Below are 16,605 nucleotides of genomic sequence, written 5' to 3' on the forward strand. Positions count from 1 at the left end.
TTAAAAAGATGGAAAATAGGTACCGCTTTACATAAGTTAAGCGATATAATTAGTGATGTCGCTTGGTAGCGCTCTGTCTTAGAGTAAAACAATTTCTACCATGACTGCAGGTGTACTCGTTTACCGTACAATTTAGTAAACTCAAAGTTAGAATTTTTCATCCAGAAATGTGTGGGTGGGAACTTCATTGCTGGAAAAGATATTTAAAGAACTAAGTAAAAGACGAAACGGTCTTGGAGAAAACATTTGATAAAGAAATAAATGAAGAGTTGTACATGTAAATTGAACAACTTGGGCACATTGTAGGATATTCCGAGTTTGAAAGATCATAATACAGTTGAATTGAGCAGTGTGATACGTACGACACTCAAAGTAATCCATTGGAATTTGGAAGTTCCGTAATGCAATGAATAACCATGAAAGTACATTCACACAATAGTTCTCTCCAAAAAAATTAACTTTATTAGTCTCACGTCCCTGTTCATTTTGTTCAGAAACACCCAATTCAAGTTATATTAGGTCACAAAAATTCTAATGAAAAGAGGTTTGTCGTTAAAAAGCCAGATTTCTAGTTGCCATGAAACTGTTGCAAAACACAAATTAAAAATGTAAAACAATTTCAGGTCAAAGATTAAGATAAGTTCCTCTTTCTTTTATTTAGGTGTTGTCAGGAAAGTGAATAAAAGAAGGTACTGGGTACCGTAACAAACCTGACCTGAAATCAATCCAATTTGGAACACTTTTAGGATATCAATTACAGCTAAGCAAACGCCAGTATCACAAGCCCGTTTGCAATGAAGGACAAATACACAGGACCAATGACCATGAAAGCTGCGCAACAGCAACTAAATTGGCAACTGATAAAGAAATGCACACAGAACTTGAGAGGAAAGTTGGCTGGAAACCGCTAACAAGGCATAACATTAGTTCTGCTTCGTAAGCTTTCTTTTGCCAAACAAATAAGTGCTGTGCTGTGCTGTGTTTTGAATACAATGTTGCATATACTTGTCCTTAGATCTGCAACTGGAATTTGTCCATCCTGAAAACGTCTCACATCAAAACTGGAAGGGAGGTCACCTATAATTTCTTCAATATACTCTGATGTCTCTTCAAAGTCAAAGGAATTATTTCAAGATATTCAGTTACATTTAGACACACTCTAAAAACAAGAGTAAAAGGACAGGTGCAAGTTCAGATGTTATAATTAACACCGAACCATTAAAATACCCATTAAATCAGCGTTCTCAAAAGTTCAAAGGGGAAACCATTATTCTGTAAAAGCCCCAGAATCTACATGCATGTATTCCACCTTTGTTCTTAATCTATACATGTATTCCAGAGGTCAACATGACAACAAACATTTGTCCAGGTCTTTTCAGTACAAAACATCTAAAAACTAAAACATACATTCATACACAAGGTGACTATTTTCACATTGCTCCTACAAATTGGCAAGTAAGAATACATGGACATTTTTGTTGCATACTTTTTCCAATAGTTTTGAATTTTTTTTTTCACTTGTCAAAAGTGATCCTTATAAATACTACATATCTCACAATGTCTATTTTACAAGTTTACAACTGATTTTTCTCCTAATCATTTACATAGGTGTTGTTCGGGGAGTGATACTTCAACCCCAAGGGTAACTGAAATAATTTATCACTCCAGCACCAACGCAAATTCCAAAATAAATAACATTAAATATACACACATGCATAAATATCAGATTAACAATTTCACTACACCTAGGGAGCTGTAATTTTTCGAAGTTGATTCCAGAACTAGATGGAATTTGCTTAATTGAAAAAATCTAATCTTCCCATTTACACTAGAGATTTACACAAAAACTGAACCTACTTTAATTTTCCAATCTGGTCACTCTTAATGTAAGAGTAGAAACTTTCACATGAAATATTACTTGTTTGAAAGAATGGATCTCTTATTAAAACCCTCCACTCGTCCGAATAAATTACTAACTCCAGCATATATTATGTTTTAAGCCTTTGGTAAGGATTATCAGGTACACTGCAAAAAACAAAAAACGGTAGGGTTGTTTGTTAGCATATGATCACTTGTTATTACAGTGTATATACATGTACAGTTAATTAGTTTTTTCTTTCAGACAGTGCAAGCTTGAAGCTAAATTACAATGGCTAGCAATCCTTCCTTGTTAAAGCAATTTTATAATTCGTCTCTGCATCATTTATCAAGCTCTCAAAAATGGCTCTGGCTGTATGCGAGACTGAAACCATCTAGATGTCATCTCATATTATGCACTGTTGTCTGAAGAAGGAAAATCTTCATGGCACTGCTGAGGAGAAAAATACTGTTCAGTAGATTTGCGTACTCAGATCCACTTGCAACCGAAGTTAAACCATGCTGTGCATGTTCCTCACACAGCTTTTTACGACACATCATTTCTGCATTGATCAGGTTTGTGTAATTGACTATTTTATACAACTGGCCTTTTATGTTAATACAACAGTGCATGTTCCCGAAAAATGTCTGCATGTTGAAAATATCCCAGAATCTATACCATGTAATGAGTATCAATAACTACGACTATCGCTGGAGGGTTCTTGTATGAACCATCTTGCAGTATCCCTGATGTTCTTAATTCATTCATCCTGGACCAAATTGAGGGCTTTCAAACAGTGAATTTTGGTTGCTTCTATCCAACTCTAGGCATGTGATCACTACACATTCAAGAACATCTCAGTTTGGGCAGAATCACTGTGCTAAGTTTATTCAAAATAACTAGCACAATGTCACAGCCAAAACCTGTGGCCTGATCGCTAATCAGCCCCTTAACCCCTAAGTGACAACATCACTGAGGTGCCCAAGCGCTTTAATACATTGCAAGCTTTCTTAAATTTAAAAGGCGCATGAATCTGTCTCTTCCCTTCCAATTTAACAATGTTTGCAATAAATATATAAATGTGGATGATCTGAGCACCTAACAAGCTGTTTGTCAACTAGTAAAGAGGCTGATCACATCTTCAGGACCACTTTTGCAGATTCTGCAGGTTACGTCAAGGGATTAAATTAATTAAAACACTAATGAAAGGGAATTCACGTCTGTTTGAAATATTAGGCAACAGTGCCCTCAAAAGATTAAAAAGTATGGCCCACGGAAACACAGGCTGCAGCACTTGATTGACAAATATTAAAAAAACCCATTATCATCCTTCCTTCTTGTCTTGCAAGAATTAACTTGCAGCAGCAAAATTAAGACACCAGACCTAAACCCAAACAAAGCAGTTACAGACGTTGGAGATATCAGGTGACAGTGAACAAAACGGTCCCATGTGACTTGTCCAATATTGTTTGTGTCACATTTGAGGGGATGTAAGCAAGCTCAAAATGACACAAACAATAGTGGACCGGTATCAGTATGGGATCAGTATGTTTACCGCCACCAAATGTCTCATCAGTCTCCTACTGAATGGCTTCAATGTGTCTTTTTATGTTTTCTCAACACAAACAAAACCCAAATTTACCTGATGTGCCATAAAGTATTTCATTTACCTTTTCATTTACCTTTTAACGAAATCAATGAATTTATAAACTTCTTTGTAATTCATGTTTGTCCATTTATCTTTCACAATAAAATATTTACAACTACTAACATCAAATATCCAACAGTATGTTTGCCAGCGAGTGCTCTGGAAGTGTTCTTGACTGACAGAAGCTATCCATTTTTGCCACACTTTTCACACATTAAAATTTACAAAAGAACAAAAAACTTTTGAAAAGTGACAAGAAAATAAAACTCATTCTTCAATGTTCATTTCAAACTCAAGCCTGTTTAAAACAACTAAGGACCCAAACAAACTGAGGTAAACTGTTTGAACACCAAGCATCATAACAGGTGACATGATGGACACCAAGAACACTCACTGACTGAACTAAATAGTTCCACACCACGAGTCCACATGAACTCAAACTAAGTGACCTCAATGGACTGCAGAGGGGGACAGGGGGCCATCCCTTCCTCTTGATCCTGCAACATCTGAGAGGAGCAGCTGGACCCAAGGACAGAGGATGACATCCCCTGTGGTGGGGGTGGATCCCCCTGGGGTGGGGGCTTGGGAGGTGCTGTGTCTTCATTGTACAGACGCTTGATACTTGCGTATATGTCGTCGTCCTCCTCTGTCTGATTCTTTCGCTTGGCTGTCTTGGGGTCCTCATGGGGATGGGGACCCCTGGCCGTGGCTTGGTGGTGGTTGCTATGTGGTTGCTGGGGTGGGGCAATAATGTAGACCGCATTGTGGCCTGGATGGCCCAAGAGGGAGGCTGTGATGAGTTCACGACACCTTATCAGCTGCTGATTATCCACCTGCGCATTCAAAGAAGTAAACTAATTTCAAGGGGAAAGCAAACGTAATCCCTTCAACAGATGTTTTAAAAGTGGACCACATTTAGGCATTTCCATCGGGGAAGCAATTGGCGATATCATGCGCATACAATTGATTATACTCTCATTCTTACAGGCCTTCCTTTGAATGCGAATCAACAAGCCATTTGAATTTATAGTGTCACCTCACTTGAGGGCTCGATAGCACAAGTACCGTGTAATGGAGAATTCAATGAATGCAACTGGTAAAAAATCTAGTTTCACTGCCTAACCTCTGAACCAGTGAATTCCATTAAAAACATCACCTTATCTGAGGTATCATCATATGCAGATTTACTAACAGTGAAATAAGTTTTCAAATATAGCATAGTGTGGTGGTGGTGTTTTTTTTTAGCCCCAACAGTTCTCAGTTCTGTGAAGAACTGGAGTCTCTTTCTACCACTTACACCAATGAGCCTCTGGAACATCATGGACAGCATCAGCCAGTCCCGACTGACCACCTCCAGCTCCAGGCTGAGCAGGCCCAGGGCCAGGGCCGAGGGCCGGAAGGTGGCCAGCTGGTGGTTGACCATGCACTGGCTCAGCCGGCCTGTCAGTAGGGATAGGTGACGGGAGGGGGTCATGTGACCCAAGGCAGTCAGCAGCTGAGGGGCCTGAGTTAACAGCATGGCATGGAACTGCAAAGACACAAACAGAAGGTTGAACATATTACCAGGGGGTATCTAGTGATTCCACACTACAATATGTGACATAATGAGTTCATCAACTGTGTAGCACGGGGGATAGTCCCTGATTGATCGCAGTACAGCTGAAAACTCTCATCAAAATTTATGCGAGTTTCACTTTTTAATTCACTGAAATTGTTACTTATGAACTAATTTTCTCGAAATCAAGAAATTATTACTTAGAAAATCAGCTTGCTATAATGGCTCTGGTTGACTTTTTATACAAGAAAAAAATTTTTGCTATTCAGACCTGGTTAAACCGTTTCGGATTAGTTTGGTGCGGTACTCCCGGTTTCCGAGAGGAATCACGGTTCCAAAAAAATTTGGAATCGGCTTCTCTGCTTTTGTGAAAAACCAGGTACCCCCCATCGGCGATTCCACATTCAAAGAACTGACTCCAAACATCAAATCCGAGTCCAAGTCACCACTCAGGCAGGCCTACTGCACACGCCCATGAGTGACAACTCCAAAACATCAAATCCTTATGTTTTTCCTGACATCTTTGCGAGCCGGTTCTGACTCAGAATTGCGATTCTTGGCTGGAGCCGGAACGGACTCTGAGAATTAAGGAGCCGCCTAAGCCTAATTCAGATCTAGAGAAAGTGTTGTCACTTTTGACAATTTGGTAAGTCCAAACTAAAAGCTTAGATTTTTGAAGTAATTTTGTAAGTTTTCCAATACATGAGGTAAACTACTGACCATACATGTTTTTCACCAGAATTATAGGATTTTGTCGCTGGAATCTGACCATGGCGCTACTTTTGAGATCCACAATTGGGGAAGTGACTGTACATCATCTATTCGCGCTGTTCCACGTACGTACATGTAATCCCTGAACCATCTGCTTGATGGCGAGTTCCGATTGGTTAAAAAAGGAAAATGCACCAGAAAAAAAATCAACTTTTGATGACTTCCTAACAGTGTTGTAGTCGAGTACTTTCCGAGTACCAACGTTCTCCGCAAAATACTGAGCTGGGTAAGAGGGAATAAGGCCAGAGTGCACAGGCATTGGATGGTAAATGTGCAAAGGTATGATTACAAAATAAATGTTAGACTTCAGACACTCCCAGTTATGTAAAATTTAAGTTTTAAGGAGAAAAGTACTCAGAAAGTACTCCGCCGAGTACTTTCCGAGTACTTTTGTCCTAAAAAGTTAATTTTAATCAAACAGTGATGGTCTGAAGTCATTGTGTTGCTTTGTAATTTTACCTTTATGCATGTACCATCAAATGCCGATGTACTTCAGCTTTGTTCCCTCCTAACTAGTTAATATTTGGTAGAGAACTTGGTTTTCAAAAAGTACTCGACTACATCACTGCTTCCCAATAATAATCTTACCTTCATTTCAAATTGTTACCACGAGCAAATTAGATTCAAAGAGTCAGAAGAAAGTGCTCAGGAAATACCTCAGATTGCACCACGGAGCATCTAGAATCAGGACCCCACGCTGTAATGGCTTCGCACTCCGTGCTCGCATTGTGTGCCACCCTGCTATAATTTTAGGTTGTGGAGTACACTGAACAATATACCAAAACTTTATAGAACTATGCCTCTCAACACTCACCCAAACTATTAAAAAACCAGACAAACTGAGATAACATAAATACAAACAAGTTTTCAACTCACAATCTGCAGGAAGTCTAGTGGTGTCACAGTGGCAAGGTCCCATCTGAGCTTGTCCAGGACAATGAGTTCCATTCGAAGTACCTCTCCCACTGAGAAACTGCAACCACTCCCCTGGACAAGATCCTCTGTAGCCGGGACATCCTGGCAGAAAGATGGGGGGGGGGGAAAGAGAAGAAAAATAGGTAAATGTCAACCAAAACCCCGGCACTTTAAACTTAGTACTTGAGATTTAATGTAACATCTGAGCCTATTTTCATGGCGCTAACCTTTTAAGCCCAGAATCCTTAGTTTACAGGATGTACGCATGCGCACAAGCCAAAATTCCACACTAACCTGTGAAATACATTTGCCATAAGCACAGAATTTTCTGCTATGGTAAGTGTCGATTTTTTCGCTTGCAGTAAGCAGTGCCATGAAATTGGGCCCTAAATGGATGAAACTAGGCATCAAGTCAAGCAAGCACTGCCAATTAACTTCTACATAAAAAAAATAAATGAATCACTGTTTTTGCTATTTGTACATGTTTTCCTGCACGTGAGTCTGTAAAATTTGGATTGAGGGTAATTTACAATTACGAAAAAGCCCATTTTGCTTGCACAGTTATCAAGCATGTGGACCTTGCCTTTACTGAGCACTATTGCTCAATAAAGGTAAGGTGGTTTAACAAGTTCCAACAATCAATGATTTGGCAATGGATTTCTACCACATGTGAAATTAACAAGGCTAGTGAATAAATACCACACAAGAATAAATTGGCAGCAAATGTTACCTCATCTTCTTCTCTTAGCTTGGCACCCAGGAAGAAACAACTGAAGGCAATGCATCTTAAATACTTGGGTCTTGCCTGTAAAAAGACAAACACACAGTAAAAAAAAAAGGCAACAAAATCCACTGTTTCGGCTCAATGTGCAAAACTCATTAAAGCAATGTCGTCAACGGACCCACAATAAATGCTCATATCCTTTTCATATTTCAAATTGCTTGACAAAATTAACAAGGTGCTTTTATATTCTCAATTTAAATATATTCACTATTTCATTATATCCCTAGCAATTAGGCAATAATTTTATGCACTCTGGTAGATGAATACAAGAATAATTTAATATCCCTCTGCGAATAGGCGCACATGAAGCCTCAGCTGTCAAAACAGCTGTTGGCCGGAAACCCATATTGACCAAGCCATCTTTCTAATGTAAATGAGTTTGTTATTGAAGGCAACACAAAGGACATACTGATGAGCGCATAGTGCACTGTAAGTCTTTGACTGCACTGCATGCATGGATGTATTGATCTGACAGGGAGGCTGCGTGCTGACTGACTTTTCTTCCTTTGCATGTGATGTACATGTGATGACTACTGGTTAGCCTTGAAATATAACAAGTCATAAACATTTCCTATACTAAGGAATCTGATCTGTCCATATACACAGTGTCCCAGTGTTGTACACATGGTTGAACTGAAGCCTACCAACGGACTTTGCTAGCTCTCTCCATCTGTCACATGTTGTTGTCTTTGTTTCCCTTTCAAACTTTCCTGGGCTTAAATTTTCCCTGCCCTCTGAGACTGCTACACAATCAGTGATTTATTATTAGATTCTAAAGACCTGGAGAGATTTTTTATTTAAGTTAAATGATCTCGTTTAACAAGTTTATGTAAGAAAACAAATGCTACTACAAAGATATACTAGTACATATGTGGCACCATAAAAAAAAGAGGAACAAACTCCTAGACTGCAATGCATTAACACATGAACATTCATTGAAATCAATGCCAAGAAGTTTATCCACATGCACTTTTGGCTGCAAATACTGCACGATTTGAATGTACATACATGTTTATAAAAGTTTTAAATGTATTCTTGCTTTCCCTTCTCTGGTGTAAATGCACAGCGTACAATGGCACATATATAGAACACAACAGGAATTCTTAAAAGATCAGGCAGTTTTGCAGGCATTCTGTATTGTGCCAGCAAGACCACTCATTCGTGACAAAGACATGAATATCAGTAAATTTATACATTCACACACCGCACAGCAGTAACTTTAAAAAGTGTACATCAGATCTTTTATTTGGGGCCTTTGTGGAAAGAGAGTTTTCTGAAAAATAGGAGATGACCGTGTCTGGACCCAACAATACTTGTCTGTTGGTTTGGGGATTTCCTTTTGGCATCTCTCTGTCATGATGAAATCCTCTGGGGGAACCTGCAACTTCCTTAACCCTATCCCCCCCAAGGGTTGCTGGCCTAACCTTCCCCATTCACACAAAGTTAAACACCCATACTGGACTTTGCGCACAGAGGCTGTTGGACTTTTCTTTCTGAGGTATGCCAAACCTAATGCAAAAGCCAGCTGTTATGGGCCTACCAGACCTATCCCCACAGAATTAAACACTTTACTACTGTTTAATTCTATAAAGTTGGGGAAGGTTAGGGTTAACCATTGCGGATTGATCCGCTATGTACTGGAAACTGAGTACACGAAGAAGTACAGGTACATTTTGACAGGAAAGTGACCACAAATATGCCTGTTGGATTTCACAAAATATGTGCGACGTCAAGCACAGACTTGCTACGGATCACCTTTGGCCGACATACATGTACATTTACACAGTGTTCAAACTGCTTGCACTACACCAAGCTGACAGGCAGAGAATTCAACAGACAAACTGTAATGGAGCCAAAATGCCAACGGCTGCACTTTGACCTGTGACTAAACACTCGATGCAAACGAATGCAATACAATCATCTGTATTCTTCACAGTGCATACACACACACACACACACGCACTGTCTATTCAGAAAAAAAGTCCAAGCATGTCAAAAGATCAGATTTTTCAGAGCAGCTTTGACTAATGTCAATTTCAATGTCTACTTCATTTCACGATACATGTAGTAATACACTTTTGAATTTATCAAGACTTAGACTTTGGCATTCCATTAGGAATAGGATATATAAAGAAATACAGTTTATTATTACAGGTGTGGCAGAAACATTATCCCTTGGTCATCATCATTTCAAAATATTGTATGATTGTTGCAAGTGAAGATGCCTATGTACACAGACCCCTCTTATTTTATAGCAGGTGTTGCTCTGACTGCTGTGAAAACAAATTACCTCGTTCAACAAACTCACACAGGTGTCCATTCCTGTGGGTGTTACATGCAAGCCTATTTACAAGCAACCTCCAATTTCAAAGCAAATGAACTTTTGAATGTATCTTACCTTAACAGCCATGAGGAACCGGTCTAGCAGTCCAGTGCTTTGCATGAATGTTTCGGGGCAATACCTGAATTTCTGGTTCCATTCAAGCAGCCACTTCACTGCTTCATCCCTCTGACTAGGCTGGATCTCATTCTCCTTGAAAAATAAATTAGATCATGAAAAACTTTCTTCCAGCAGTTAAAGTTTACAGACTCACTGTAGAAATATAAAAATCTGCAAGTGTGCAGGTCTCCCAGGCTTTAAGCTGGTTACACAGAAAATTGATCCCAAAACGACTCTGACAGAAAAACTGACCTGTTTTCAACCTTTCAACAGGAAATTTTGTGCCTACTTTCTTGATGATATTTAAGATAAAAAAAAGAGTTCATTCCCCAAAACAATTGAAGTTTCTCCCTTAGTACACTTCACACATGCAACACAGATCTCTCTCGTAATTTTTTCATATCCTCAAATTGACACTTTGTGTTTCTGTCAAAATAAAATTTATAAATTCACTGCTAGTGGGGAACAATTGTAGAAAGTGGCAAAAACACAAATATCTATATGCAGATACTCAAAGCTGTTGCTTTTAACCTCAATTTGACAGTTGCCATGCGACATCAAAGTGTGCAAATCAAATGATGATGTATGATCATCAAATCTCAGCATGCAATCAAAGCTAATGGCTGTTGACCTTAACATTGGCGAGAACTTCATTACTTGGTCCATGATGAGAGCTCTAGCATTTTATAATTAGTACCTCAGAACAGCAATAGCATATGCCTGCTTTTTCTGCGCAACACATTTAACAGGGTTTGGCCTTAATGCTGGTCAGCCAGCCAAATTTGAGTAAAAACCGAAGATACCTCCAAAATAAGAGAAAAACTATGCACTCAGCTCTGAATGTAGCCTCCATCACTTTTGAAAGAACTATCCTGAACTGGAAATTATCAGTCCCAAATTCGGGATTTATAGAAATATTCCTATGATCCCTCTTGATTATGGCATATCTTATTGTAAACACTCCATAGGTTCACAAAATATTAATGAGCTTACACGCAGAAATACAACTATTTGGTGGAATACACCCCACAGGTACTGGACACAGTCTAGAACGAACATGTTGTGTGTGTACATTTCGCTGGGCGTTCATGTACAGTACATATGTGCGTGTACATGTGCATTCGGCATAAAACGTACATGTATGTACATAAACTGTTCATAATGATATGTATTTTTTTCTGTCTCTTGGATTATGAATAAAACAACCATTTTCAGCAGGTAACCACTTGTGTGTTTAATTTGCTTGAGTAGAGTTATACTCAGGAATATTCCGGAAATTCATAATTCCCATGGCCATTTACATGTACATGTATGGTTACTCAACAATTAAACAACAGTCAGCACTGAGTGCACACTGTTATGCATGATGTTTGGAGCAGAAAACACTAGTGCCAAAAGGACTGTTGAAATGTGGGGGAAGACACAGACTAGTGAAAATGCTGGCGGACTAGTAAAAAGCCATCACTGCTGGTCCGGCTGGTGAGAAAAAAAGTTAAGGGCAAACCTGTTTAATCAGGCCTGTATTTTATCATCCTTTCACTTCAATGAATGCTTGAGTTGACCTGTAATCTCACAGATGCAAGTCAACTTTGCATGGTGCTTTCCCTGTTTCATCTCAATATTCATTCTGTAATAATGCCAAGCAGACGTGTACGAGTAGCAATTATTTTACATCACTAAAATTAAGTTAATTTAACACGGGTCTATCTGACAACTGGCTTTCTTGAGAAGGCATCTCCTAATCCTAAAACAGTTATTCTCACAAGGTTCTAAGGAAAAAAAAAAAAGAATTTGCTCATTCTTAAAACTGTTGCCACGTTAAGTAATTAAAATGATATTCATACCTCTCCCTGGGGCTGTTTGAGAAGAACAGGCCTCCACAACTGTTGCTCCTTGTTCAGGGCCTCAGAGAGCATGCCGAACAGCATGCTCCCCTGAAGCCCCTTCCCTGAGGAACGTAACATGGCCCACCCCACACACAGCAACCACCGGCACCTGAAAACAATTATATACAACTAGGTTTACTTCAGGAAGATTAAATATATAAAAAGCTAATGAGTAACAATCAGATATTGCCCAAAAATTTTGTGCGCCTATGCAAAAGGGATGAAATGGGTTGCAGCATCAAGGCTCTACATCTTGATCTAGAAAGTGGTATGAATGTTCGATGATCCCAAGTACATGTAAATCAGTGTAGAAGCCTAAATGAATGGCAGATTCCCACAGAATCCTTAAGTGGACACAGACAATTTTAGCACTGTTTTGGGGGTGAATCTGGGCATTCTGATTTGAGGTACGAGCTTGGCTGCACATGTACTGTCAGGCCCCCTAAATTTACGCAGTCTAATTTCTACACACTCACCTTTCAGTGAACGTTTTTTGACGTGCACCCTATTGAACAGCCAGCAGTCACTTGTATCGTTTGTTCGTGTTCAAAAGTTTTGCAAATGACCCCAAAATGTTGGAAATTAATCCTTTTATCTTAGTCTATGTGTAAAAGAAATAAACAACCCTTTTTTGGGCAAATTTTCCCGACACAAATACTTCAGTTCGCGTCGTGAGTCCCAACTAAAAGTTCTTTGTGTCATCTTGGTGTCAACCCTTCAGGGTTCCAAACAGGACCCTTCGCTTATATTTGAAGTTTCAAAATGTTAATTTTTTGTTTATGTTGTCAGGTGAGTGAATGTGAATAAAAATTAGTGGTGGATACACTTTTAGTGTTTGTTTTTCATTTTGTCCAAGAAGAGAGCTAGATTACTTGGGTTGATACTGGGTTGCCCATATTCATGAATAAAGGTAATCCATGGTGGGATATGCACAAATCTGATTAAAGTGAAAGGGCACAGACATAAACCCAAGGGTGTGGGGGGTGTGGAAGGTATTTTCGGAGGACATTTCTCTTCTCTTACAAAATCATTTGTTCACGATTATGATTACAGATTTACTTTTTGAGGGGACTTGGAGACAAGGTGGATGGTTAATATAGAGTCATGGGGTGCACAGAAGAGGGGACAGACCACTGGAAGATACAGGGTACCATATTCAGTGCTGGGCTACTGAAGCCTGTCAAAACTGACAAGTAAATAAGAAAAGGACACATTAAGGGACTTTACGGGAAGAATTCCATATACGAAGTTCACTGTAATATCGCGTAATTACTACAAAAGTATCCTTACTTTGATCGCTGAATGAAGACGATTCTAATAGGCATTGAAAAGCTGAACATCATAGGACAGAAATGTGGAGTTTTTGGCACACTTTTGGAGCTACACATGGACCAGGTTTACATCGACAGGCGGCCATCTTTGCTTCTGAAGAACATGGCCAATGCGCACGACGTGTGCGCATGAACCCAATCATATCCGGAAAGAACTATTATGGAACAGGGGTTGGGCTGCCACAAGCATTGAGGTAATTTTATGCATGAATCCGCAACATGAGGAGTGTAGAGGGCCGTCATCTGTCTGGATGGATCAACACAGTTCACGAAATGCTGCGCAATGTGCCCTACTGTACATGTACATGTACAATTTTTACTTGGGGGAAAATAGTGCGTGTTTTGCGACAATGTTTAAGTTGGACAATTTGTTTAGAAGGAAAAAAGGGGCAAATTTCTTTTAGAGAGTGCTTGTCAGTTGGAGGAGTTTTTTTCTATATTTATACAGAGGGAAGGGGAAAAGGGAGCTGAAACCTGTCTTTAGATTATTGTGTGGCTATCTGCGCTCTAAAATGTGAGGGGAGGCTTGTACAGAACATCCTGAAGGATTTGATTGAAGTGGTCTACTCCTGCATGTCGGCAGCGCCACATGTATTCGGCCAGGTAGAACCCAAACTGGTCACTTCCACTGGTGTGGATAGTCACCTCTCTCACCAATTGCGCGTAAGACTCCAATTCTCGCTCATAGTGCATGTATTGCTAATGGATGAAGCAAGACTCCACCTAGCCTGAGTTCTTATACAGCATTGGACTGAAATTCCTTCTTTCGTACGACCGACTGCATTTCTACTTGTTCTTTCTCTCTTGGTTTACATAATACGACGGAGATAACTCACGTCATACAGTCAATTGTGCTCAGACATGTACCTTACCTAGTTGATTTCCTTTGGCACAACCTACTTATATTAACAACGGATAGCCTCATTTATTTATATTTAAATATTCCAATTTATACAAATATTCGTGAATAATTACATGTTCAGTTTCATAAATATTTAATTTTTTTAAATATTCATCTTGACCTCATCGTGACCTCCCTTAATTCAACCGTAACTTTATATGGAACATATCGACTTCCTCCGGCAACAAGCGCTCGTGTGGCGTGGTCAGTTAGACTGCTGTATTTCTGTACCTAACAGTTCTCTTCATTGCAGGTTCGATTCCCCTTTACGACACAATTTGGATTAAATGTATTAAATGTGTATACTAACTGTGATAATCCTTGTACTAATGACAGGAAAACTGTGGAGAAATAAAAGGACGGGATAGTGAAGGAAAATGGAAACGGTAGAGGATATAGTCGGGGAAAACAACGGCAAAAGGACTCACTTTTTTGCCGTTTTATTGCGTGGGGCCCCTTCTTTTTAAACCTGTCCCCCTAAGTTACTGAACCCCCTTTCACATCTCTATCCCCCAAAAATAAATGTCGCCCCTTTTTAAATCTGTCCTGGAGCAAAAATTTCTCCTAAAAAGTGAACTTCGTATATGGAATTCTTTCCAACTTTACTTGTAATTTATTATGCTAGGGTGTCAAATACAGACAGACTGAGGAACCTCATATCATAAAAAGCAACTGTTCTTTATTAAAATTCACATCCCATTACTGATTTAAGAAAGTTATTCAAATGAACTGGAAATGACTACTGGAAGATTTGCAATTTGAAGCTGTTTAAATTGCTTTAAAAATTCAAAAAATATGTGCTGTTGCGATGCCAAACACCAGGACTCACTCTTTCAATAAATATATCTTGTGTAGAATGTCTTGGCCACCATAGATTTCAAAGGCTGCCAGCTGCGTAGATTTCGGCAGCAATTTTTACACACACGTGGTCGAACCCACTAAAATTTAAAGCTGCCTGGGCACACAAAAAAATTACATATTGTGTGAATTGCTTCGATGACAGACTGTGAGTTGTAGAACTAAAATCACCTCCAAGAAATTTCAACCGCATTGTAGTTTTCTGGAAATCTTGTTTCAAAACCTTAGGTGTGTAGAAATAAGAGGACCAAGGATATATTGATTGAAATCGATTAATGGAAGGGAAGCATGGGAGGAAATATATGTAGTTACGAAAATGATGAAGTGTTCTTGGACTTTACTATTGTCAACTATGTTAAAAATGTCTTAAAACAGTGTCTTACTAGCCGGAAGAAAGCAAAAACATGCATGTCCAGAACAGTTCAATTTAGGAGGGAAAAATCAAATTGTTTACTTAGAAAACAGAATTTTTCAGACCAGTCCCATACTCCATAGGGTTTGTGCACAGGGTGTCAAGTGGCGTTTGTAAATGGAACTCTTTCCTCAAAATGTTTAAACAGACGATTCATAGAGTCCTAACTACTAGGACTGGTAGTAGGGGTGTAGTAGGCCAAATGGTACAAATTCCTTCCGAATTCTCCACCCAAGAGATTAACAACGATGTCTGTAACTAATGGTTTTCCGCCAAACATTTTAACCCATGCACATTTGAATTTAAAAATAGGCCTAGGCCTAATTAATTTCAGCATCCAATGTCATAAACAACGTCTCTGCCTAAGAACCAATGAGATATCCGAAATAAATCAGATAATTTGAGAATATATCATGACATATTTCGACGTTATTCCCTAGGCATGCTAGGCCTCTTCGCCTACTTGTTTGTTCAGGCATGGCAGTTGGGCAGCAGTTGTCAACATTCATGACATTGGTATTACAAACATGACAAAGTACAGATCGGGAAAAAATTACCTTCTGCCCTGAACAGCGACACATGCAACAGCTGAACGAATCAGCGTTATCCATAAGCGTCTGTGAAGACTCCTAGCCCCAATTAGCACATCTTAGCATTCATTTTCACCTAATAACTGCTCCAAATTTCGGAAGAAAAAAAAAGGAAAGATTCGCCCGTTGTCAACGACGAAGCACAGCTGATCTACACGTACATTTTTAACCAAGACCAATCCTGTTTACAAATCCAATCAACGGATATCCATCCGCTAAAGGTAGATCCGTGAGAAATAAACACCCCTTTCTTTGTTTAAACCTTTCTTGTATCAGGTAATACAGCTTTACGGGGGAAAAAGAAAAATCAACGACAGAAGTCAAAATTTATGCCACATGTTCTAGAAATGGTTCGATAGAACTACTTCTTTTTAGTGGATTGAGTGGCAGTGAGGAGTCACAGCAACATGTATTATGCGCGTGTACTGTAAGCATGTACGAACATGTACATGTACGTAATGTATGTATGAGTACAGTACAATTACATGTTAAACGCTTAGCCTAGCCAGCTGGCCGGATGAGCGGCAGTCAGCTAGTTCCAATCCAATTAATTTCTTTGCCCGCACTCTGTTTCCTTGCTCTTTGATCAGACAAACAGGCAGGTTGTCTGGTTATTTGTCCACCATTTTTTCACCTTTATAACAAACTAAATAAAC

General features: G+C 39.2%; 1 protein-coding gene across 1 annotated transcript; it reads right to left on the bottom strand.

The window, feature by feature from the left end:
- Positions 1 to 439: 439 nt before the first annotated feature.
- ccni (cyclin I) lies at positions 440 to 16,121 on the bottom strand. The gene is made up of 7 exons (XM_022230597.2): positions 15,917 to 16,121; positions 11,816 to 11,966; positions 9,930 to 10,064; positions 7,478 to 7,552; positions 6,709 to 6,849; positions 4,804 to 5,034; positions 440 to 4,339 (listed from the first exon to the last, which is right to left on the bottom strand). Exons 2-7 carry the CDS (start codon positions 11,933 to 11,935, stop codon positions 3,947 to 3,949), a joined length of 1,095 nt encoding a protein of 364 aa, XP_022086289.2. The 5' UTR covers positions 11,936 to 11,966; positions 15,917 to 16,121; the 3' UTR covers positions 440 to 3,946.
- Between the last annotated feature and the right edge of the window lie 484 nt (positions 16,122 to 16,605).

The sequence above is a fragment of the Acanthaster planci genome, linkage group LG02 (genome assembly GCF_054643075.1).
Source record: "Acanthaster planci isolate LZ-2023a linkage group LG02, COTS_SCS, whole genome shotgun sequence".
In the NCBI taxonomy this organism is placed as follows: domain Eukaryota; kingdom Metazoa; phylum Echinodermata; class Asteroidea; order Valvatida; family Acanthasteridae; genus Acanthaster; species Acanthaster planci.